Below are 25955 nucleotides of genomic sequence, written 5' to 3'. Positions count from 1 at the left end.
TAATCATTTATTAATGAACAAATAATTATTCATTATTTATATTTAAGTCAATTCAAATTCGCGTAATTATCTCATTTTTGTAAAAATAAAATAAAATAAAGGGTTGTAAACAAAACAGGCTCTTACAAAAAAAAAACAGTGTTTATTGTTATTGTTATTAAACATAATTTTAATTAAAAAATAAACAGATATTTATATTTATATTGCAGCCAATCCCATCAGGCTGGAGGCGGGGCTTGTTTGAATACGGGTGGGGAATTAACACACACACAACACCGTCAGTCTGAGTCTGCACCGCAGCTGAGCTCGCGGCATCTCCTCACACACTCGCACCCCCACACCTACACACACACACACACACACTCACACTCTCTTCCAGCGTCTCTCCTCCAGCTCCTTCCTCACCTCCCTATCCGAAGATGACCGTGATTGCTGGGGTGCTCTCAGCGTGCCTGACCTCCACCCGTGGGGAGTAGACCCGGAGCTGGGAAGAGAGAGAGTCTCTCTCTCTCTATCTCACTCACCCACTCTCTCTCTCTCTCTCTCTCTCTCTCTCTCTCTCTCTCTCTCTCTTTCTGTCTCTCCCCTCTTCCCCTTCACCATAGTTGCCCCAGATCGCAGGGCACTGGGGTGACTGCACCGCTCCATCCTTTTGCTCTACCGACCACTGAACCATCTCGACATCTTCTTGGGGGGGTTCACACGCACCTCTTTACCTAACGGGAGGGACATCGGCGCGCGCTGCTATCCTGGAAATCGTTCTAGAGGGGGGCTGATTTTTTCCCTTCCACCCTTTTCCTCTTACTTAAGCCGTTAAGGCTCCCTCACAGTCAGCCAAGCTGGATCCTATAAACATGGAGACGGTGGAGAAGGAGTGCGGGGCGCTTGGTGGACTATTCCAGGCGATTGTCAATGACATGAAGGTAGGTGGTGCGTTCTCCGTGCGTTTTTCCTCCATGCAGAAGCTTCCCTCATAGCTGAGCACATGCAGAGCCTATTCTCCCCTCCCAAAGTGCACGCCTATATGGTTTAGGTGGAGGTTCTTGTGCTTTCCCTCGATGCAAATCCCAAAGCTTTACGTGCAGATAGATGTGCCTTCTCCACCACCACCACCTTCCATGCAGCTCCATTCAGTATGCGCATAGGCGCTTGCTGCTGCTGCTGCTGCTGCTGCTGCTGCCATTGCATGGTAACCGGGGCTGCTATGCCATTCACTGAGCCATGCTGTGGTATTTGAGGGCAGCCAGCCTTCTAACAGAGCCTCCACTATGTGCCAAATACGTATGGCTCAATGTAAGGCTCCTTGGGCAACCCATGCGAGGCGTTTAGACAGGGAATACCAAGTGGATGTTTACGCACACAATGAGCCAGACGTGTGGCCGGTCTGCTGCTGATTAAGCAGATGCAAAGCACGCCATTCTCTGCCATTCACTCTCTCACTGTCTTCCACTATCTCACTTTTTACCTCTCTGTCTTATTCCAGGCTCTTTTCCTTTTCTGTAGCCTGGAAAGCAATCCATGGATCTTTTATTTTTTTAATGATTATTATTTCAGACCCCATGATAGAGCAGACACATCAGATGTAGGACACAGCCATGGGGTGTCCAGCTATGCAGCCTGCTGTGTTATTGTCCCTTCATATGTGGGAGAAGGTGTTAGATCACATTGACTAAATATACCAGCACCGCCATGCTATTCTGATGTCTACATGGGATACCGGATAGTCGTATGAGGTATGAACAGCTATGCGCCCTGCCTTATCTGTCTGCACAGTCTGGATTGGGTGGTCTTCCCTCCTCCTGGTACCCCTGCCCTTTCATTTATAAGCGATTTAAGACCTTGATTAGAGGCTCACTGCCTCTCACTGCTATTCTGATGTCTTCTGGACAGTCATGGGCAGCGGTGGTCCAGCTGCACCCTACCCAGTGCACTCTGTCCTGTGTCCTTTTCTGCAGCCTGGAAAGCAATCCATAGATCATTTTTATTGAAGACCCCATGATAGGGCAGATGCTTTGAATCTAAGACGGTCATTGGGGTGTCCAGCTAGGCAGCCCGCTGTGTTATTGTCCTTCCCCATGTTGTAGACACACTACATCTTATACATCCAGCTCAATGGACCTAGGTGTTCCATCTTGACCATGTTAACCAGCACAGCCATGTCTAATTGGGTTGGGGGGTATTCCCTTGTCCTGGTACTATACTGGTAATATAAGACTGCCGCTCCATTCTAATCAGTGCATAAGAGATTGGACAGCCATGGTGTGACCAGTGACCTATGTGTCAGGCTGGCCTATGCTTTGTTCTTCTCTTTTATGTGCCGGCAGAACGAGACTGACCATAACAGAACAAGGTGTTGGGTTATGAGCTACTCATAGCCAGTGTAACCGACACTGCTGTGCCATTCGAATGCCTACTGGACAGTAAGTGGTGTTGGTGGTCTAGCTGCACCCTGCACTGTCTGACAGTATAGCCTGGCTTTGATGTTATACAATACAATACAAGACAAATAGCCAATCTGACTATTAACACACATCAACATAATGAGAACCCTTGTTACTAGCCTTCTAATAGCATTCTAGGCCTTTTCCACCCTAGCCAGCTGTATGATGCAATGCCAGCAGTTTCTCAACTACGTAGCCTCTCGCCTCCTGTCTGATTTAGTCAAGCAGGACTATGCAAGCCCTCTCATTCCTCCAGATCACACACAGACACACACACATTCATCTCATTCATAATTTAGCCCCAGATTCTCCAGGTTGCATGCTGATGCTGATCACTCTGCACCGGGAGATTGCAAAATGTGGGTCAAAACATGAATCCCCACATTCAGCTCTGCGTGACGAGGAGTGCAGGGTGGGCTATAGGTTGGCAGCGACGGTGGTGGTCGTGGTAGAGGATGCTTTTGTCATAAGGCTACACAACACCTGCATAAGGTGTTCATGATGAGTCATGTAAAGCTGTGTAAATGTTTATAAATGCTTATTCCAGCAGGCCAGTGAGATGCCCTCAGAATTGAGCCTTTATGAAAACTGATGTCAACTTGAATTAAGCTTCTACGAATGGCTGTGCAAAAGCATTATGTAGATGGAAGCGCAGCCTTAATAACATGTTAGTGAAATCGAGTCCTGTCTGTTGGTCAGCCTAAATGAGTCTGGTGTTCCACTTAAACAGTGCCACAGGGCGCATTAGCAAAGCCAGTGGTTAAAATAGTCCAGTCATATGTGCTACAGTTCAGGTTCTCAGTGTGTTGGCAATGCCTCAGAGCGCCTCCTACTTTGGTGGCTTGGTCACTGATCTGGATGTGTGTTGGACCTTTAATTGTGCACCAAGTTAAATAGTGGAGACTTGAATGGGGCTTGAATTATGACATTATATTGAAGTTTATACATTATATAAGCCCTTTATATTGAAGTTATAAAGAATGTTTTAGAATGCAGCACAATACAGGAGAGCCAATCAGAACTGAGGTTTATTAAATTGTCCTTGGTTTGGATGTATGGTTCTAGGTAAGATTCTAGATAAAGGGGCCTATAGCTATTTGAAATAAAATGTCTTAATGATGTCACAACAACTGGGACATTTACATTACTCCACTTACTAAGCCTTGAGTAGTTTAGCCACACCCCTTTACATTGAAGTTATAAGGAGAGTTTCAGCCTAGACTGCTTTTAGAATTAAGCAGAATACAGGACAGCCAATCAGAACCAACCGAGACCATATATATATATATATATATATATATATATATATATATATATACATAATGTTTAATAATGAGGGATAGAGAGAGGTTGGGAAATGGTTATGGAAAAATAAATTACAGCTGGTTTTGGTCTAGAAACCCACCCAAACATAATGAGTGGACTCAAGTCTTTTAATTAAGATAGTAGAAGTCTTCTGTGTAAGTTCTTTAATCTTCAAAAAGGTTCCTTACACATCTCATCTACATGAAGTAGGTTCATAAAAAAACATCCATTGGAAGAGTATTTTATGAATGAAAGCTGGTTCCTCTGTGGTGCACCTCCAAAGAGCCTACAGTGGTGGGACAAGCAGCAGAGACCTGAAATGGTTAAGATAACAATGGTAAAATAACAATGATTCTGTATGCTGCGTATTGAGTATTGCCAAACTGAGTATTCCCAAATTTCCTCAGTCATTAAAGTGCCATTAGTGGGTATACTGGGTGAATTCTCACAGCTAAGCGTAGTGACATTTCAGTACTCTTTGAAGCCAAAGAGGGAGATTATTATGATCAGATGGACCCAGAGAATGTCGGTTATTCATTGTGGCTTTGCTCATTCTTTACGTCAGTGCTGGGATTGCTTCACAATCACTGAGATTTTATTTAGCGTCTTACCGGATGCTGCAGTTTCTTGGCGATTTCTCTGAAAATGGGATAATCAGACATCTGGTTTCTCTGGATATGCAGACGCCAGCACCACTGCTTCTTTTGTTGCATATGTGAAATGCAGGCTCTGTATGTGTGCATGGCTTATTGAGCTTTTGATCCGTCTCCTTTGCTCTCCGATTCCCTGCCTCCCTGCCCGTATTCCTTTGTTGCTGGGGGTTGGCACCCTAAGGGCACGCCTGCTCACTTCTCGTATGTATCTGACAACGAGCATGATGTCTGGGCTGTCTTTGTTCTGGTGGAGGAATACAGTAGGAACCCCATTAAATCAATCAGCCCTGGACTCAATCCACTCTTAATCATCTGTGTTGTCAATAAGGATATGATGTAAGTGAAGAATGATTAAATATCTCTATTAGGTCCAACAATTGGTCCAACACTCTAAAAATAAAGGTGCTAAAATGAATGAATGCCATTGAAGAAGCAATTTTGGCTTCGTAAGGTTGTGATGCCACTTTCGGTTCTCTAAAAGATATTTACAATGGATTTGTAAATTATACCTGAGTGTGAACGAGCATCCACATAATGTAAGGCTTCTAAGAAGACCATTTAAGCTGGTATGTAAGGTTTAGATCATGTCCAGGCTCATTTTTCAAATATGGTTCATTGCCATTGCTCAAAGAACCCATATTTTTACGAGTAAGGCCTAACTAAGGCCCAACTTTTCTATGTCAGTATTGACACACACATACACTAAACGCTGTTAAACCAGATGAGTGTTGGTGAGGCCTGTCTGTTTGATTTAAGGTATTGTAGTAATTCTACAAGCTGAACACTGGCTTGGATTACAGAGGAGAGTGATTGGATTTAAGTCTAGGTAGAAGGGTCATATGCTGGGTCAGCTGTCAGCATGTCCTGTGTGCTTAATTCATAGAGCTGTGGTGGAGGGAAAAGGCAGGGGGACATGCTGGGAGACCTGGAATAGAGGCCAGTGATGCAAGCGCAAGTGGTCATGTGTTTGCCAGCTGGACTTGCCATATATATCAGTACTGTTTACATTTACTGGCCTCACGCTGGGTTGTGCATACCAGTGTATAGAGGAGAGGCATTTGGCACGCAAACATAGACAAAGGTAGCTCGGCTTTATGTGTGCTAAGATTTAGTTTAGGTCTATGTTTAGACCTCAGTCTACATTTGGCTGTTCTGACTATATACATACATACATACATATATATACACATTGTAAATACAACAATGATATAACATCCCAATATGTGAATGCACTTTCATCACCGCTGCAAACAAGTTGAAGTGGACATTGAACATTAAAAAAAGCCATTAAAAGACTGATGTTTAATGTTTAGTCCAGTGATTGTTGTAATTTCAGCATTTACTACCATCAACCAGCCGGTTGACTTGCCCGGTTAGGGTAATTCTAGGCATGGGCTCACAGGTATTACAGAACAGTCATTGTAATACAATAGTTTACTGTGCTAAATAAAACATGGACAGATTTGTCAGTTCCTTTGATTATAGCCACATATCCATGTTCAAGTAAAATGTCATGTTTATAGCTGCTCTATTTAATGCAGTTCTACCCAGTGTTCTTCTGTGAGGACCAGCTATGATGGATATGACAGAAAAAATAGCCGGTACAATTCTTATTATGTAAGATTAAGTGGCTTTAAAGAGATGTAAATCTGAAGGTAAAACATACAACACATGTTGAGCTAATGTTAGCTTAAAATTCTGTGTACCCTAACTGGGCAACTCAACCGAGCGGTCACACATGCTTTTTGGGGTAACATAGAGGTATATTTTATTGTCACGTTTCTGCCATTCAGCAAGAAAGGAATTATAAGTGGGTGTAGAACATGAAATTCACAAAAGTAAATAGCTGCAATATGCTGCATTGTGTTTTTTCCTTGGTTTTCAATTATATAAATTTATGATCATTTGATCTGTTCTATTCAATGAGGGGAATAAGGTCAAACTGTCAAAGATGGTTTTTTTTTATGATTTATTTAATTTATTTATGATTGATTTATTTTTTCCCCAAAAGTTCTACCCAATTTGAAAGGCCAACTATGAAGACTAGTACTTCTCCAACACATGAAAAGAAGCCATCGCTTCTTTTTGACCTGCTGCTGATGCAGCGCTGCTAGGTGGCTCTGTAGCATCGAAACAACAGCTAACAGATGCCTGTGCTCACTAACATCACACTAGGAGTTATGTAGGGAGCAAATGCCATCAACCAACACCTAAGGGGTAGGCCAAATATGCTGTCTTGGCTGCTAATGGCAAGCAGCATGACCTGGGATTTCAATCAGTGCTCCCTGTCCAGTTTTTATTACAGCAATTTGATCACAAACAAAGATCTACCGTGCAGTTACGATGGCTGTTTAAGGGTTAGGGGCCTATTTAGGGAATTACGTACTAAGAGAGCATTTTAGGAATCGCCAGATTTTAAAAAATCCATCCATGCATCCATTCATTTATTAACTTTAAACTGTACAGAGCTGCTGCTGGTTTGTCCACAACGTCTACGCACTTTGCTCTACGTTTAGCTGCTGTAGTCGCCTACTGGGTACACCAGAAGTCACGAGTGGACTGTGGGAGATGGTAGTGCCCTCACAATCACTTTGTATTTCCATTTTACGAACAGTGAGAGAAAAGTGGGCGATGTTCCCACCAGAGCTCTACAGCACAAATATGGATCCATTTCAGTTAGAGCCAGACAGTGTGCTCTGATGAAATGTGTCACGATAAAAATCAGACATTGCCCACCCCCAGTGAGTTCTATACCATTGTTCAATCCCAGTCTGCCTTGGGCTAATCAGCACTACATCTTAGCTTTAACATCCTTTACCACCGACAGCACATTTTCAGACCCTCATCTATAGCCTCAGCATTGGCTCTGCTGTAACCCGAGTTGTCCAAGGGGCTTACTGAGTGGACAGCATCCACACAAACAGTGTTATTCGCAGGGCTAGAGAGCGTGTGAACGAGAGCACGTGTTCCCCCTCTCAGTTCCACTCCTTTTTCGCCCCACCAGCGAGGCTGAGGATCCTCGTGAGGCCGCTCTTCGTGTTCTCTCATTTATTTATTTATTTAGTCGTCGGGGGGCTGCCGCTGCATTCGCGTGAGGTTTGCCGTATCTGCATGAGCACGTGTTTCTCGCAGCCTTCGTTAGGCCGGTTAAAGATGAATTGGCCCGTTTTGGCCGGTGGAGCCCTCTCTGGAAGTGTGCCAGCTCGGCTGAGGCTTTGTTGGACCTGTCAAACCCATCTCGTCTTTTACGTCTGCTGACTCGAGGGAAAGCTGCTGAAGAGTGATCGCTCTGTGTAGTAGGGGGGTGAAATATGGCGGATCGAAGTGTGTGTATTCCAGCTTTCCATTTTTTCCAGATCCTTTGCCAAGGGTTATATTATGCAATGGAGCTGTAGCAAATTATTTTTACAATAACCGATTCATCTGTTGAATATAATTTGATTAACAGATAGTTAATCAAAGCACTGTCATCAACGACAAAGCCTTTTCCTCTCCTTTTGCCCCCTTTATAGTGCTGCCATTGTTTAGCTCTGAGCAACCAACAAGCCAATGCACTGCAAAAATGGTATTTTGGCAAGTGAAATAATCTTAAATCTAGTGGATATATGTAATACTTTCTATTTTGTAACAAAAACATATTTAATTGGCAATATATTTAACCAATTTCCCTTGATAAAATGACTTAAAAGAAGTAGGAAATGTCCACAAATAAAGACGCCATAAAATGCATTTACTCAGTATCTTTGTTTGATGTATAAATAGTAGGTATGTGACTTGGTTGGGGTGAAAAATGCTTAGATGCAGTTTTACAAGCCTATTTACCACCCTGTTATTATACCTCCTAATGAAACACGCTGAATTTCCTTAAACGATGGGCACCTGAATAAATTGATGAGCTCTATTTTTATTGGCTGGTTTACGACACTGCGGCAGCTCACAGGAGCCACATAGCATAGCATAGCTTTGTCTTTAACACTGTAACAAGACCACTTCTCACTTCCCAGGGTTTGCTGTCCTTGCGCTGTATAGCGCTTTTGAGTTTCTCATCAGATGTATAGCTAGTTTCTGAGGGAGAGATAGTACCAGAGAAAAGAGTAGCTTTTAGCCTGGCATGGACACTCTATCGCTTTCCTTGCTTTAGCTTCCTCGCTCGCAAAGTTCAAAATACCCTTCTGTGGACACTGGCATAGGAAAAGCAATGTTCACGAGGCCTGGATTGCATAGGAACCTGTTGTCGTTTACTAGCAGTCGAGTGATGTTCATGTTCGTCTCAGAAAACTGACTAAAAGTGTCAACACCACCATATTCTCCTGAAGTCTGAAGTGGTTGTTGTGTTTGGTGTTAGGTGTTGAAAGGCTTTTGAGGGTGGGCTTGTCTAAGAGGAATCAGCCCATTTTGGTGACCACAGAGTGGACCGTTTCAAAGACAAACAAATGAGAGGGGAACGCCAGTAAAGGCATTTAGCATCTTATAAGATTAAAGACATTTATTAGAAAGAGAGAGAGACAGAGAGGGGGAGAGAGGTAGCGTTTCTCATGGTAAGTGAGTTTCCATTATTCATTAGAGCATGACTGCAGGCAGGCTGCAGTGGTAAAAAAAAAGCTGGACATCACTCATTCACACCTATGAGTAGGTCATGCAGTCTGGGAGTCCGCCAAACTGCCTATTTTCATCCTCAGCCCACAAAAGCAAAGAGCCAATCAGCATAGACTCTGCACAGCCCAGCGGAAGTGGCTCAGCCAATCAGCCCATCTCTCCTGGAACCTTCAGTTGAGCCGTTCCAATGTTCAACCTTCTGTCCGTTTGTCAGTGATGGAGGAGGGGGTTGTGAACACAAGAACCCAAAAAACAAGATGTTCTTCTCAGTGTTTGTCTGTTGTGTAACGTCTGCATGCCGTAACGTCAAGTCCAAGAGACAACATCCTTATCAGGACACATCGAGGTCTCTGGGACAAAAGGCCGAAGCTCGCTGTTAGTCAAGGATGCGGGATAAAAAGGAAAGAAATAAACATATTCATCTGTTTGTGTCAAGGATTTCAGCAGAGGCTGACGATTCATCAGAGCCCCGTGGCCAAAAGGCATCAGCGTTATCATTGCTTTTCATTAGCGCAGCGAAATTGCTGCGCTCTCCAGCTCATAAATTATGCAGCATACAATTTCTCTGTTTCATCTGACAACAACTTACTGCCTGTCTGCTAATGTAATTTGATTGTGGTGATTTGCCAAACGCAGTGTTTAAGTAACCTAATGCACACTGGATGCACTGTTAGCAGCACTGCTAGTGTACTGTTTTCAGGCCACGTGCTGTAGCGCCTTTTGTCTGCGAGCTAACGCCGTCCCAGAAGAGCTTCTGTTTGTGGAGTTACAAATACTGCTATGTCATTTCGCCTGTCGGTTTAAGAATCTGTGGCTGGGAAAGATTTCAGGAGGGAAAACAGCTGCAGGATCTGCAGAGCTTTGTCTGTATATTTCATCACCACCAACACCTGCAGGTTTTCACGCCAAGCTAAGGGTCCATCTATAAATTGTGGGAAAGATATTACGTAACAAGACATGCGCATAAAGGTATGTGCATGGGAAATATTGAGTGTAGCAAATCATGGAGGACCTTGAGGTCGACAGCATAGCTTTAGTTGCTGCATTGGTGATAGTGCTGGCCTTAACATGGTCAGAAGTGGTATGTTTAGTGGTGTACTGGTGTTAAATGTTAAATATACTGGACCCCAATCCAGTTTATTTAACCCCTGATCTTATCTTAGTACTGTAATTCTGAACATCGGCCAAAACTGGTCCAACCCTGGCTGATCTTTATGTTTCCATAGATTATACAGCCACATAGTTTAGGGAAGATATGCTACCAGTTAGTATATATCACTGTTATAAATATCTAAGCGCAGAACTTTATAAATGCAATATGTTGTTCCTTTACATTCCATTAAAACGTTCAAGCTGAATGGACCAATAGAAATGCTCCGAAGTGACTTGAAGAGCATTGGCATTGTAGAGATACAAGGTTTTTTTTTTTACGGGCCAGCGGCGATACATAGCTGTGTATAATACACATTAAACGTATAGATTACAGTGCCAGTACCCCCCTTTTGTTTTTCCTCATTGGCGTCTTTGTTCCAGTGCCTGATCTGGTTCAGTTGTAGGGATGGAATTAGGCTAATGCGGTTCCACTTTTGTCTCCCTGGATCCCCACTGCAATCAATAGGGAAGAAAGGAGAAATGAAGCTGTATAGTGAGCTATTCATTTTAGTTGCAGAAATGAAAGTGATTCATTTGAGCACTGACAGAATTTGTTCTTTTAAGCTCGCAGGCAGTGTCTGCTCAATGGCTTTTCATTAGCGCAGAAGTTAGCGAAGAGAAGCTCTTTGTTCGGAAAGATGGGCGATTGTAAAATCAGTCTTTTCTGATGGTACAGACTGTTATGGACAATTGGAGCCGGAGACGAATGGAAAGCAATAACACTGAGAGGGGAATGCCACTAAAAGAGAGGCTATTCATAGTGGGATATAAAAGCAAAGTTGACATAAGACTGACATTCATCCAGATCAGATACTTACCCTTCTGCATATATATTTTTTATTTAGCTTGAGCTGGAAATGCTTCGGGATGCACCACACACAAACAATGGAGTGTATACTGTGCTGTCCTACGGCTGATCAATAGTAGCATTGATCAAGCAGCAGATTGACCTACTATGTGCCTGTTTCTATGGATCCGTTTAATTCAGTTCAATGGTAATCCTCCTCAGGATCATTGTAGTGTCCCAAGTCTCAGGCTTATTGTGATCCTGGCATACTCCACTATGGAACAGGATGCCTTTGTCCTTTTATCATATGCCAGCCTTCTGGTTGTTTCCTTGCCCTGATTAAAATGCACCTTTAATGCCTTTCTTCTGCTTGGTTAGACTAAACAGAAAATAGCCTGCTTCCTTACCCGGCATCTGAGCATCCCTCGCTGCGGAGAGTGTGCAGCGGAGGCAGGTACTTATCCAATTGTTTGTGGATCACTTGGTGAGTCAGGAAAGAAAAAGAGAGGAAAAAATGGCAAGAGGAAGACAGGAAATCGCGAGGGGTGTGTGTGTGTGTGTGTGTGGGGGGGGGGGGGTGAAAACGAGCCGGTCGATGGTCTTTGCATAATTGGGATTGCCCGGCTCTCCTATTGGATTAGCTGAGCGAATATGCTAATGAGGTGCGAGAGGATGTCCTGGGATAGAGGAGGGGGGTCATGCCTCTCTCTTTCTCTCCCTCCTTATCTCTCCCCCACAAGCCCCCCTTAGTACGACGGACCTCAGGCCTGCACCCCAGATTAGAGCACTTCAAACAGTGCAGGGGGGGGTTCCACTGGGAATATCACGCTCCGGTTTCAGAGCGAATTAGCAGACATCAAACAGGCCGAATGAGACAGTGGATCAAACGGGAGATGCCCGCAGTCTCCCTGCCCGAGCATTCTTTGCTTTGCTGCTGTCACCAGTGACTCTCCATTGTACCCTCTCTGTCCTGGGCAGGTTTACTGTCTATTGTTCCTCTGTCTTCACATTTTACACCTCCCATCCCGGGACACATAAACTCAACATCTGGGGTACATTTTTTTTGTGGGCTTTTTCTCTCTCTAAATTTACATCAACAGTGCCAGTACTGATTCAGTATGTTGGTTCGAAGCATTAGATGGGCAATTCTGGTCCTGGAGGGCTGGATTCCTGCACAGTTCCTGCTTAAGCACACCTGATTCAACTCACCTGTTAATTGCTGATTGGTTTAGTAGGTCTGCTACAGCTGGGTAATCAGCAAACTGTGCTGGACATTGGCTCACGTTGCCCACCCTTGGTTCGGTGTGTCCTAGTGCCATCTATCTAGAGCTGATCTAGAGTCTCAAGCCATACCTAAAATTACATGTTCCCACCCCTGGTCCTGGAGTACCCCATGCCCTGCTTTACCACAATTTTGGTGGCACACTGGCGCAGCAGATGAGGTTGTGGGTGGTTCCGTGTTGGTCTACCAAAGCACACATAGTAAGGGAATTAGCCAGCGGGGCTGTGTGTGTGGTACTCTGGTATGGGCACAGTGTCCAGAGGGTATTCCTGGTAGTATCTGGACCCACCAAAAACCCTACAGGAAGAAGGGAATGAGAAGATGGATGGATGGATGCGTTACCACACCCATTCAGGAAGGGCTTTTTAATCCACTGATTAGTTGGACCAGAAAAACAGCGTCCATCTGAAAAATGTGCTGGGTAGAGGTTTCTCCAGGACCAGTGTCTTAGATCAACAGCATTCATTTAATTTAAGGGTTTTTGTTACTTTGAGCCTGCCAACAGTGCCCCTGCACTCCCCTGTACCCTCTGCTGGTTTGGAGGAGTTGCCAGTTAGCCATTGTTCATTTTGTCAGATATACCTTCTATATAGGAACATTTGCAGGTTTATAATTACTGATTGTATGTCATCTGTTGGTGTTAGGTGGTGGTCCATTCTCGGCACAGCATGGACACCATGGTAGGGGCATGTTGGGATCAGGCACAGCAGCATTGCTGGGTCTATCCTATTGCCCTTTGCCGGCTCCTTCTCTTCCAATTCCATACTCTTTTGTCTCCCAAGGCTGACATTTATATAGATCCGATAGTTACCCTTCAGGAACATGGACCGTGAGGCAATACCTTAAATCAGCAACATTCATTTCCTTTGAAAGCCTCAAGAGGATTATTTTTTTCACTGCTTTCACCAGTGACTCTCCTGTGCCCTCTCTGTCCTACGCTGGTTTACTGTCTTCTCTATTGTTCTTTATCATTCCCTTCTCGTCCTATTTCATACCCTTTTGCAGCTTGTCTCCCTTCCCCCTGAGTCAGACCTTTTCATTTTAAATCGAAATCATTCCCTTTATGTACCCACTGTGTCTTTGCCCCCCTCCCCACCAAGCCCAATGAAGTGCTAAAGGCTGAAGGGATGCGGTATTGGGGTGAGGGTTGCGGTGGCAAGTCAGGAGGGGGGTGTAGCAGTGTTTGGGTGGTGAGGCGAGGCAGTGTGTGTGTGCGTGTGTGTGTGGGGGGGGGCGGTGTGTTTGTGTAGTGGCGATAGTGTGAGGAGTGTTGAGCTGAATCCTGACCTCCAGCTGTGCTCTCAAGTGAGGCTAATTTCACCCCTCGCTACGCAGCCGTCTGATCTGCTGCACTTAAAGCTTGCCTAAGCCTGCACACTAGCATCGCTAACAAAGAGGACCATGGCCAAGCACACTTACAGGTATGCAGGCACAGGAGCCAAGACAGCCATGGGCGGGGCTCTGTATAATGTAGCAACTTGTCAGGTAACTAGTAAGTCTATTGGTCCAGTCAGCATGAAGTATTCACACAATGTAAAATGTGTTGTTTTCAATTGGTGTATTAAAAGGAGCAATGCCCTAGAATTGACAGGGTAAAGTCAACGTCAGTGGCGTTTATCTGAGGATGTTATGATGCACATACCGAGCCATGTAGGCCCATGTGGAAATTCCTATCTTACTCATAAGAATGCCACTTGTAGCCCATCCTTCCCTGATCATTTGTCTGTATGAGAGGATACTATTACGGGCCTATGTGAAGCCAGTTGAAGATGTTGCCCCACTTGTAGCCCATCTTAGTCCCATTAGTGAAACCTGGTTTGTCCAGGTATCTTAAATATCGCTATCCCATGTGGACCCACAAAGGCCTTACATGTAGCCCACTTGTGTGCTCATCATTTGCCCATATAAGGGAACACTATATGATGTGTGGCAAGTCTATGATTGCCCACATGGGCCCCACTTGCAACCCAGATTGGCCCCATCAGTGACACTTGGTGCCAATAGAAAGCCAAAAACCACCCAACTTTTGTGGGCCCTAAATGGACTGCCCAAAGGGGGCCCAATTGGCAACTCATATTTAACCCAGGTGGGGCCCACATGGGCATGTTGGCTGGATAGTTGACTAGCTGACAATATGACACTCGTCAGACATTATTATCAGGATTATAAATATTTCTAAGTTTGGACTGGGCTGAAAATTGCAGACATTTTATCCATCAAAATACAACTGGATTGGCACTGATCTCGAACCTGGATCAGATCGGGACGTAGATATCTCAAAAAGTCTTGTTATTTAAAGTAGCAAAAAATGAGGAGGAGGGTTAAACATATTTTTAGGATTTATATTTTGGTAACACAGAGATGGGTACAATGGTATGTCGGTCTTGATGATCCCACATTGTGAAAAAAACAGCAAACCAGAATTCTGATTCAGCGATTAATCGTGGTATCGGCACAGCTGTAGTGGACATAGAGTATTCTGCTCTACAATAATTAGCTGTAATTACTGAGGCCATTACGGAGCGCCATTGTCTCGAATAAGACGGTAATCAACACAAGATGCTAATCACTAGGTTGGGTGTCCCTGTGATCGCGCTCAGGCTTTGATATCCTATTTTACTGATGGCGATGTTGGGTCGAGCCACTGCTGCTCTTTTTTTAAGCAGACATCACAGAAACTGGTGTGCCCTCTCTGTTTCCGTGGTAACAAGGCAGAGAGCCTTGTATGCGGCTTGTCCTCTTATTGTGGGACGACACCCCTCTTCCTGCTGCAGGGCAACTCACCCCTCCTTCCTGATACTGACATACACACACACACACACACCCTTTACACACTGCATACATCTAGCATGACTATGCCTGATACTCAACTGCCAGTGTCAGAGCATTGACCTTCTAGCCTCTTTCTGTTCTAAAAGATGTTATAACATTATGCCAGTGTTATAACAGTGTTATAACATATTGTAACAGTGTTATTCCAGCTTGTATCAACACCACATAACAAAAGCTGGTCCACACTCTGTGTGTCTGTCTGGTCTAATGCATGCCTTTGTTCTGTTGCAGTGTTCATATCCTGTCTGGGAGGACTTCAGTGCCAAGGCTACCAAGCTGCACGCCCAGCTCCGGTGAGACCACCTGTCATTGCGAGGGCACAAATTAGGGGTTTAGGACTGTGGATTAAGAAAAGCTAATGTCATAACTTCTGTATTTATTTCAGAACCACAGTGCTAGCAGCAGTGGCCTTCCTGGATGCCTTTCAAAAGGTGGCAGACATGGCAACCAACACACGAGGTAGGATGGGTTGTGTGTGTGTGTGTGTATGCGTGTGTATGTGAGAATCGGGATCATGCTGGAGAGGAGGTCATGGTTTGGCTTTCCAGACTGAGGGACTTTTGAAAGCACTGTGTTGGATGGACCAGTAAGCAGCCTTAAAAATAAAGGTTCTGTACTTGGATGCTTCACATTAGGTGGACTTTTTAATAGTGGTTCCTTAAAAGTTGTTATTTGTTCCATTCCCACTCCCAAAAAATATTTTTCCTGATCACTATATATTTACGTGGGATGCAATTTATTGTCCCATTACAACGTTCCAGTTCTCTGTTTATCCCTTTGAGTTAAACATGCTGTTTTTGTTACTGCAGTATGTAAATGAGCTTGAGACACAGTATGTAAATTCTTGACATCACATCTTTTCATTTCAAATTAAGGAAATTTGGGATTTTTTATGATATGGTCTGGTAGCACGGTGGTGCAGCAGGTAGCATGAGTGTCATGCATAGCATGAGGGGGTTCAATCCTTGCTCTGGTTTCTGTATGTGAGGAATTGTGTTTCCTCCCACCTCCAAAAAACATCGTCATGGTAGGTCCCTTGGCTGTGCTAAATGCGCTAGATGCTAGGTTGTGTGTGTGTGTGTGTGTGTGTGTGTGTGTGTGTAGCACCCTATGATGGATTGGAATCCTGTCCAGGGACTATTCCTGCCTTGTGCCCAGTGATTCCTACAGGACAGGGTACCCATTCCTACCTGGAATCAACGGAACAGCCTGGTGTTCCTGTCTAATGGTAAAGTACAGTAGAAATCACAGGAGTTCATCTTACCTCCGGGTAGGCAGGGGTTAAGGGGAATGCAGATGGAGGGAAAGAAGAGTGACTGGCGTATTAAAATTATGGTTTTGCAAAATTTCCCTACACGGAATTACAAGGAGCAAGGCAAGAATACCCCCAGATAGGGTAGGAATAACTGTTCATCACAGGCCTTCCCAGAATTATAATGGGCAAGGCAGGAATACCCCCCAGACAGGGTAGGAATAACTGTTTATCACAGGCCTTCCCAGAATTATAATGGGCAAGGCAGGAATACCCCCTTAGACAGGGTAGGAATAACTGTTCATCACAGGCCTATGTGGAATCAATGGGTGCAAGGCAGGAATACCCCCCAGACAGGGTAGAAATAACTGTTCATCACAGGCCTATGTGGAATCAATGGGTGCAAGGCAGGAATACCCCCTTAGACAGGGTAGAAATAACTGTTCATCACAGGCATATGTGGAATCAATGGGTGCAAGGCAGGAAAACCCCCCAGGCAGGGTAAGAATTACTCTGTGACCTAAGACAGTCCTTAGCCTTGGTAGGCGTGACACTATGTGGCCAATCAGTGACATTAACCATTCCCTTAACTCCTTTACTGGAAACTGGATTCAAGGTCCAGATTTGAGGAGCTCTGCTCTAGGGCACGAGGAATGCGTTTGAATCTGGTGGATTTTGCATGGAACGTTATGCAGTAATGTCACATAAGATTAGTGCTGCCTTAAAGTGCATTTTTTGGAAAAACTAACTTCACCCTAATTGTCTTTGGCATCCCCTTCAGAAGATTTTTATCAGGCATGATAATTATATTCATTGATTAAAAAGTGCAGCCCTACTTATTCAGCCCTTGAGGTACACTTGGCTTATGCTCATTTAGCTACTAGTGACAAAAAGGCTGAGGTTGTCTTTGGGAAAAAAAAAAGATGGATAGAGTGCATGAAGCGGAACAAAGCTTCAGTTCATAGCTGGAGAGCGAGCGGGAGGAGGATAGAGGTGGTGGGCGTTGAGGTTATTTTTGGATTGCCTCTCCAGTCATTGTCAAGTCGAGATCCTTTAGGGAAGCGGGCTGGTGGTAAGGAACACACGTAAAAGGATACTGAAAATCCACTGCCGTTATTACGACTGTAATTGTCTGCCGGTTCGCCTTTGTAGGGAGGTTCTCTCAATCGTTTTCTGTCATCTCGTTTTAGGCCGCCTCAGGTTATGGTCATATCCTGTCCCGAATGAGTGTATGTGTGTTTGTGGATGTTTGTGAGGCTGAGGAAGTGTGTGAAAGAGATGCAGACAGGCTCGGAGACTTTAATGAGCTGACAGGGTTTTGGAGCTTTCCTGTATGGCCTCTTAAAGCAGCAAGGGGTTCATCCTACCTCCCCTGCAGACGGGCTGGGGGGGGTAAGGGGTCTGCAGATGGAAGGAAAGAAGAAAGACTGCCGCATTGAGGTGATGGTGTTGCAAATTATCAAGTTTGCACAGTTTGTCTTTTTAATCAATCTGCAGATACAAGGCTAATGTTGCTAGCAGCTAATGGACGCTTTGGACCATGATAGTGTCTAAATCGGGGACACTTGAAAAGATAGCATTCATAAACCTACACAAGACCTACATAAGCCTTTCAGGACAGTTAACATACACCTGGATGAACATTAATATAGACTCATTTCAACATTTCATCATTTCACCTGAGTTGTTCGAACGCCTGATAAGGTCATTGGACATCAAGGAGTCTCACTCGTCTCATTTGTTATAAAAAAAGTCTTTATAAATGTTTATGTAGACCTTAAATTTACATTTATGGCATTTAGCTGACGCTCTTATCCAGAGCGACATACAAGGATACTCGTATTACAGAGGTGGGCAGCGTAGTGTTAGGAGTCTTGCCCAAGAACTTGCCCATTGGCGTAGCACAGCATAGACACCCAGACCAGGAATTGAACACTGGTCTCCCTCATGGTGCGGTAGCTCACTGGCAGGTAAAATGGTTATCTGTTGCGTCACACCAACCAAAGTTTCGGGTGCGCCGACATTGACCCCACTGACCCCACAGGGCATTTACATTTACAGCATTTAGCTGACGCTACTATCCAGAGCAACTTTCAAGGTTACTCGTATTACAGAGGTGGGCGAATGTAGTGTTAGGAGTCTTGCCCAAGGACTCTGTATTGATGTAGCGCAGCATAGTCACCCAGACCGGGAATCGAACCCTAGTCTTCTATGTGGTGAGGTAGCTCACTGGCAGGTACTGGTGTTGTCTGTTGCACCACACCAACCACTTAAATCACTTGTCAGGAAAGGCTTATGCACAGTACCTTTAACAATGTTTTGTACAAAGTCATATTTTCATGTAAAAGTATTTTATATATTTACATTTTTTATTAGGAGTGTAGCAATACATAATTATTTTTTAGGGGTGTGGCTATTCACTGGGTATTCGATACGATTCCCAATACTGGGTTCACAAGACGATATTCTCATGATATTTTGAGCAAAATTGAAATGAAGAAAAATGATGACTGTATCCATGTTGTTGTATAATCTACTAGTTAGACTAGAGCTGGGAAGCGAGAGGCACTGCTGCTAATTGGTGCGAGTTGTTTGCAAATTGTGGTTTGCATTAAGACCTTAGCTGTGACAGTGAAAGTCAAGCAAACCATTATAGGCATGATAAACCTTGGTTGAGCTACAATGGCCAAACCGTATGCTTACCAAAGTCAACACTGTCGAGAAGAAAGAGAGAGCTGCTGAGCTTCGTAAGGAATTAGCAAAATTAGATGTGAGAGGCCTGTCTTTGTGGGCTCTTGAGGATAGATAGCTCAGGAATGAGCGGCTCGGCTCCATCGAGGCTGTCCTCACAAACAGCAGCGAACACGCTGAACAGTGGTTTATAGAATGAGGCGAAGCCTTCACCCTGCAACCTCTGTGATGTTGAGCGCTCAGCCGGTGAATGGGACTGTCGCAGATGCTTGCTCGGCTGTGATTCCAGCAGATCTGTGTGCGGGCAGTGTTCACAGCTGATCTGCTGAATGTAGGTCAGGGACACATGTCCCCAAAGAATAGGCTGTGAATGATTGTTCAGTTAAGGGCAATTTCGAATGCTTGGCATTTTTATCTGTGTTAAATGTTCATTACATGCATGTATTTAAGAAGATTTAGGGATGGACAAAATATCCTATATGGACAAAAGTATTGGGACACTTTATTTCATTGTTTATTCCAAAATCAAGAGGTAATTCTGTTGTTGTTGGATTAACTGTCTCTACTGTCCAGGGAAGAAGGCTTTCTACTTTGAAGGAGCATTGCAATTGATTGGATTGCAATCAGCAACTAGAGCGTTAGTGAGGTCAGAATATCATCAACTCCCCAACTCATCCCAAAAGTACTGGTTGGAGCATTACCATCATTCCAGAGAGCACAGTTCCACTGCTCCACAGCTCAATGCTGGGGGACTGTATGCCTCTCTTGCCCATGCCTGGTATTAGACATGGTGCCAATAAGCTCCAAAGAGCTCCAGAGAGTCCTATAGAGTACTTCTCTTCTGGGGATGTCTACAAATATTTGGACATATAGTGTGTGTATATATACTGTTTGCTGTATACTGTTGTTTAGTTTAGTAGTATTGACAGCAGGATTGTGTTAATTTGTACAAATTACACCAGTAAAAACCACAATCATTGGAAATTAGGCCAGTGCCAGCAACACTATCCTATTATTCTATTAACAAAACTATGAGAAAACTCACACCTCTCCACACCTCTCCACGTCTGCTCCAGGGTTAGGGATCATCCAGAAATTGTTGAAAAGTGTTGCTATTATTATCTCTGTAAGAACATCTGCTGATGGTTCCAGGAACATCTTTGATGATGTGTCCAGAATAGCTCATACACTTCCATATCTTCTACTAGTATTGCTATTGCCACTACTACTGCTAATAATGACAACAGCAAGACATTTCCTTCTGGTGATTTTTAGGTAGTCCTACTGAACTACTGAAGTGGCTGCAGGAGTAACCAGTGATAGCACCTCAGTTGACGCATAATTTGAAGGCTCTGTGACAAAAATGACATTTTCTGAGCAAAAACAATTAATTTGTGAGGTGCGGTGTGCACTAGCTGCTAAACAGAACCACCTCCTTTTTTGTTCTGAGACCTCCTCTAGACTGCGATTGGTCCTAATGACTGCTTCGTTTGATCCAAGACCTCCTGGTCCACAGAACTGGTTCACATTTCACATGGCCACAATTCACCTCTGCGTGATCCAGGCCTTTAGCAGCACTGAGTGATTTTTTTAAGTATGCTTACAAACACCATGTTTGGCAGTAGTTCAGTTTGGTTTAGCCCTTTTTGTCGTTTGAGGTGCACTGCCAGCTTAAGTTATTAACTGCTCCAATGACATTTTCTATTAAAGGCCTTGGACTGAGTCAGTTCGAGACGTTGTTGTTCGTCTCTGACTCAGATTCGAGCCCTAGGGCTGGCTCAGGCCTCATCTCAGGATTAGAATGGGCTGAAGACAGATGCGCTGTTGTTCTCTCACTGCCATGTACTTTCCCAGATAGCTCTTGGAGCTCTAAGTGGGCAAGAAACGGCGTGACCTAGCATGATTTTTTTACACTCTGATGTTCCAGTGATCTCAGCTCTACTCACAGTAGATTTTTAAAAGCCCCCTCTTTCTCACCAGTTCTAGGAGATCTCCACTGGTTTATATGTGTTAGTGTGAATGGCTGTGTCACTCTCAGGCCAAGCACAGCTTGGGGGCCCTGGCCTGCCTGTTGGTCATGTGATGTGATCAATGAACATGCTGGATGCCAAAGGACAAGCTCTCGCCAACCGTCTACACACCTCACAAACCTGCCCAGGAACAACATCAGAGAGAATCAGAGAGCGAGAGAGTGAGAGAGAGGCATTTAGGCTTGGGATCAAACAGTCTGGACTACACCACAGGGCAGCTGGAGGGGATAGGTGGAGAGCAATGGAGAGACAGACAAAACAAAAGAGAGAGTGAAGATAAGTGGAGGTGAGGTCAGAGTGGAATATTATACGCTGGTGCTTCTCAAACTCGTCCTTAGGGACTTCCAGATGGTCCCTATCCCTATGCTTTATCCCTGTGTGTTGCGCGTTGGGTTGGAGCAAGGATATTGACCTTCTGGGGGTCCAGAGGACCAGTTTGAGGACCATGCCGCTTTGCCATCAGCGTCCAGAGTCCGAGAGAGAACAATTGACCGCGCTCTCTCCCCTTATCACTCTTAAGAGATGTTGGCACAGACGTCTGTTATCTGGTGTGGCAGAGTTGGTGTGGCGGAGCTGGAGACCCAATGGTTTACTCAGCGCGTGTCGGCTGCCCGGCAATGCTGCAGGTGGGTGGAGGTGGTGGGTGACAGCTAGTGCTAGGGGAAGCTACGAACGTGGGTGGGTTAATTGGCAGAACTAAATTGGGAGACAAAAACTGAGAAATTTTAAAAAGGAAACCCTGCATATAATATAAATATATATATTTGAATTCTATTTTTGCTGTTTTATTGAACAGTGCTGTCATTTTTCATTATTATTCTCTGATTAATCAATGAGTTAATAATCAATTACTCAAAAATATGGTGGGCTGGTTAATTAATTTTAAAAATTGCTAATTGTTTGCATTTATGAACCAATAATATCTCAGCTGACAATATATTAAGCATTTCTAGGATTCATCAGAACAGTTGCTGATCAGTGCTGATTGGCCCTCGTCATCTTACCTTACCATCTTGCCTTATCTCAGTTTTCAGCAGCATACATGGGTGCAAAAGTGTAGAGGCAAAATAGCAGTGAACCATTTTGTAATGGAAACAAATACACACAAAAACACACACACACACACACACACACACACACACACACACACACATACAGATTCCAGACCTTCATCCTCTCAGTGGGGGTCTGCTGTGGCGAGGAAGGAAATGAACGCTTCCTGCCAGTAACTGCCTTTAATCTGCTTCTCATTTGCTATCGTTTTACTGCTCTTCCTTTGCCTCTATTCCTCCTTCCGTTAGTCTTCCTCCTCCTCCTCTTTTCCTCTCTTTTGCTGCGCTGCTCTTCAAGCCTCTTGTGTAATGCAGGAACACTTGTGTTATTGCGGCTGGCTGGGAGCGGAGCTGTTGAGTTTCTAATGATGTTGACTGCAGCCTGCCTTTGCTTTAAGGGGAATTAGGAGCTTTATGCTTTATGAGATATGAGTGTATAATATGTGGCAGTGAGAGCGAGGAGCACTGGGAGGACTTACATGGATGCTCTATATAGATGGAGTCAGTCTGGCCTTGTGTGTTTGCTTTTGTGCATTTTCATGGCAGACAAACCAACCAGATAATCTACCCTATCAAGACCAGCAATGGCCCCAGGTTTCCTTTTTCAGAACTTTTTCAGAGTCTTTTTTTTGGAATTGACCCATTTTACAGCTCTGTTTTGGTTGTGGCAGATTTTCTTTAGGTCAATTCCTATTCGGTAAAACTCAACATGCGGCTTGTGTGAAATTCGTGAATTATGGATCTTTGGAATTATGGCTCTTTGCCTGCTCTCCTCTGTTCTTCTTGTTCCCTCGCTTTCTCTCAGTTTCACACTCGTACTCGCTCTCCTCTGGCAGCCTCTGCGCTCACAGCTGTGCTAGGCGTGAATATTAAAAGTGCAGGGTCTGGCCCAAACAGCCTGGCACGGCGGCGCTCGTAAAGGGAGAGCATGCAAATGTGTGCCGAGCGCCTCACCCGCCACTTTACTGCCTGTCTGTGTGAGCCCAATCGCAGCCACCGTAATGAACGTCATAAATCTAATTTATACACCAGGGGGCAAAATGGCTCCCCTCCTCAGACACACAGAACAGGGGGAAAAATGTCCGCCAGCTCAGCAACTGGCACAATGGGTCAGGTTGTATTTTGCGGTGCTGTGTGTGTGTGTGTGTGTGGGCTGGGGGTTACTGTTTCTCCAGATGTGAGGAAAAGAGTTGTGTAGGCAGTAGGGTGTTACTGTTCACACAGCCATGTTAGCAAATACAGGCTGAATAGGTCCCGGTGGGGTGCCGTAAGTGGACTGGGCCATGTGCTGGAACTTTTTGGAATTGAGCTACTCAAAAAGGGTCAGTCCCTCGGGTCAGCGAGGGCCCACACCCCCGTGCAGAACACCCAGCTCTTCTTCATCTTTTGAGAAAGGCTACTGATAGATCGCAAGGCTGCAGTCTGTACGTAGCACAATTCAAACAGTGGGCACACACACTCAGAGCAGGGTTAGGCTGAGATGGCCTTGCTCAGAGTTGAGGCAGGAGAGGGTGCTGTTCCTTGCCCTGTACTCTTGCCCTGTTGGTCCAGGGGATCAAACTGGCAACATCCTGGTACCATTCCTGCTTCTCTGACCTTTAGGCTATGGCTGTCCCCCCAAAAATTCTTCTGTTTGCATGTCCCAGCTTTAAAGCTACACACTGTCCATAAAGACCCACGTTTGTATTAGAGATTCTTCTTTAAACCTCTAAAGGGTTCTTCACACTCACACCTCTCTCTCTACTGCTTTATGGAACCAGAAACTGTTCTTCTGTGGTGTCGCTCAAAGAATCATTTTGGTGGATGTCTTTGCTGGACATTGGAAATCTTTAATGCATTGATTTAAAGCCAGGACAAATGTAATTGGACACCTGCTGGACACCATTTATTGTTTGTTCAGAAATCAAGGGTATTAAAAAAGTTTATCCTACTTTTACTGTGGTAATTGTCTCTACTGTCCAGGGAAGAAGGCTTTCTACTAGATTTTGGAGAAGCATTGCTGTGGGGATTTGATTGCATTCATCGACAAGAACATTAGTGAGGTCAGAAAACCTCATCGCCAACTCTCCAACTCATCCCAAAAGTTCAGAGAACACAGTTCTTTCACTGCTCCACAGCTCAATGCTAGGGGGGCTTTATATCCCGCTATGGCGATAGAGGACTATAAAGGCCCTCAGCATTGAGCTGTGCCCCCAGCATGGTGCCACCTGGTTCGTGGGTTATCTGCTCCAGAGTCTTATTCTATTGGCAACACTTCTCTACAGGATGTGCATTTGCACATCTGTGTCAGCAGTGGGTGCAACCTAAAGTAGCTGAATGCAGTCATTAAAAGGAGTGTCCACAAACATTTGGACATGTAGTGTATGTAACATCATAGCAACCTACCACAGCAAAACTACCACAGAAAACACACTGGATATTACATTGGAACAGTTGCCTATAGCAACCACCTAGCAACCACTAAGCAACTCCATAGCAACCATCTAGCAACACCATATATCATATATTTTATGTAATTTAAAGGCATAATAGGGTCAGAAATGTATGACAGTGTCTTTTTATGAGCAAATTTAAGTAAATGGACAGGACTGGACATCCAAGGCAAGACTTATCAGCTCTGGCTGTGATGAAAGAGCAGTTTAGCGAGTTGAAACAGTACTCACTGATTTAGACAGTCGTGTGTTTGTCCATCCATATCAAATGGCTTATAATCTTGCAGTGTCTCTCTCCTCTAAAGAGTTCAGTGTCTTCAGTGGGCCTGTCCCAGTACAGATATGCACTATTATGCCTGTCCCCTTATGTCTGAAATGAATGAAAGAGACTGGGATTGACTTAAGGAACAGACTGGTTGGAAGTGAGTCTAATAGAGGAAGTTTGGAGAAATGGTTTGGTTGCTTATGCACGGGTCACATGGCGGCAGTGTAGGGAGGAACTGTAGGGAAGGAAGGCAGGAGGGCTGTGAGAGAGAGAGAGTGAGTGAACGAGAGCGAGAGAGGACAGAACATTGTGTCAACTGGTGTCAAGGTCGGCCAGAGACCCCGAAGGTTGGTCTCGTGTGTCTGTACATTCATGCCAAAGTAAAAAAGAAGGGAGAAAAAAGCTCTTACTAAGCACGTCCGGCCGGCACGTTCCCCTTCAGCACTCCTTCATTACAGGCAACAGGAGAGGAGGTTAAGCACTCTAGTTCTTCTGGGTTGGTGTAGGTCTTTAGGACCTCCCGTTGGCAGAGGGCTACTGACTCAGCTTTTTCCATGCCACCCCCTCACTCCTTCCCCCTGGAGAGCACCTGTTTCTTACAGAGAGAGTTTATGTGGAGATCAGCACTCTTAAGTACTCCTTAACACACACACACACACACACACACACTCACTCACACCATTGCTGTCATTATTATCACCTCACAGTAAAGACTATAAAGAGCATAAAAAACCCACATTGGATTGCACTGATTCAAATGTGCATGTCTACGTCAGTGCATCAAGAAATGCCAAATGTTTGTGGACACCCCTTCTGGAATGACAAAAATGAATGCAGTAAGCTACTTTAAGTTGCACCCATTGCTGATACAGATGTGCAAATGCACAGACACACACAGCTTGTCCAGTCCCTGTAGAGAAGTATTGCCAATAGAATAGGACTCTCTGGAGCAGACACATATGAACATATTGCTTAATGCCAGGCGTGGGCTGTAGGGGTATAAAGCCCCCAGCATTGAGCTGTGGAGCAGTGGAACTCTATTCTCTAGAACAATGGTCTAGTAGAAAGCCTTCCTACCTGGACAGTAGAGACAGTTACTCCAACAAAAGCAGGATAAAGTCTTTTTAATACCCTTTATTTCAGAAGAAACAATGAATGAGCAGGTGTCCCAATACTTTTGTCAAG

The 25955-nt window shown here is 44.6% G+C and overlaps 1 protein-coding gene across 4 annotated transcripts in view; it reads left to right on the top strand.

The window, feature by feature from the left end:
• Positions 1-286: 286 nt before the first annotated feature.
• mtss1lb (MTSS I-BAR domain containing 2b) overlaps positions 287-25955 on the top strand; it is a 99256-nt gene continuing 73587 nt past the window's right edge. For all 4 annotated transcript variants that reach the window (XM_072671720.1, XM_072671718.1, XM_072671719.1 and 1 more), the window contains exons 1-3: positions 287-923; positions 15280-15341; positions 15434-15507. In XM_072671720.1, coding sequence (XP_072527821.1) covers positions 855-923; positions 15280-15341; positions 15434-15507 — 205 coding nt within the window. In that variant the 5' untranslated portion in view covers positions 287-854. The remainder of the gene's footprint in view (positions 924-15279; positions 15342-15433; positions 15508-25955) is intronic.

This window comes from Salminus brasiliensis, chromosome 25, assembly GCF_030463535.1.
Source record: "Salminus brasiliensis chromosome 25, fSalBra1.hap2, whole genome shotgun sequence".
NCBI classification, from domain to species: Eukaryota; Metazoa; Chordata; class Actinopteri; order Characiformes; family Bryconidae; genus Salminus; species Salminus brasiliensis.
The sequence above is the reverse complement of the archived record's forward strand: the minus strand, read 5'-3'. Positions and strand labels throughout refer to the sequence as shown.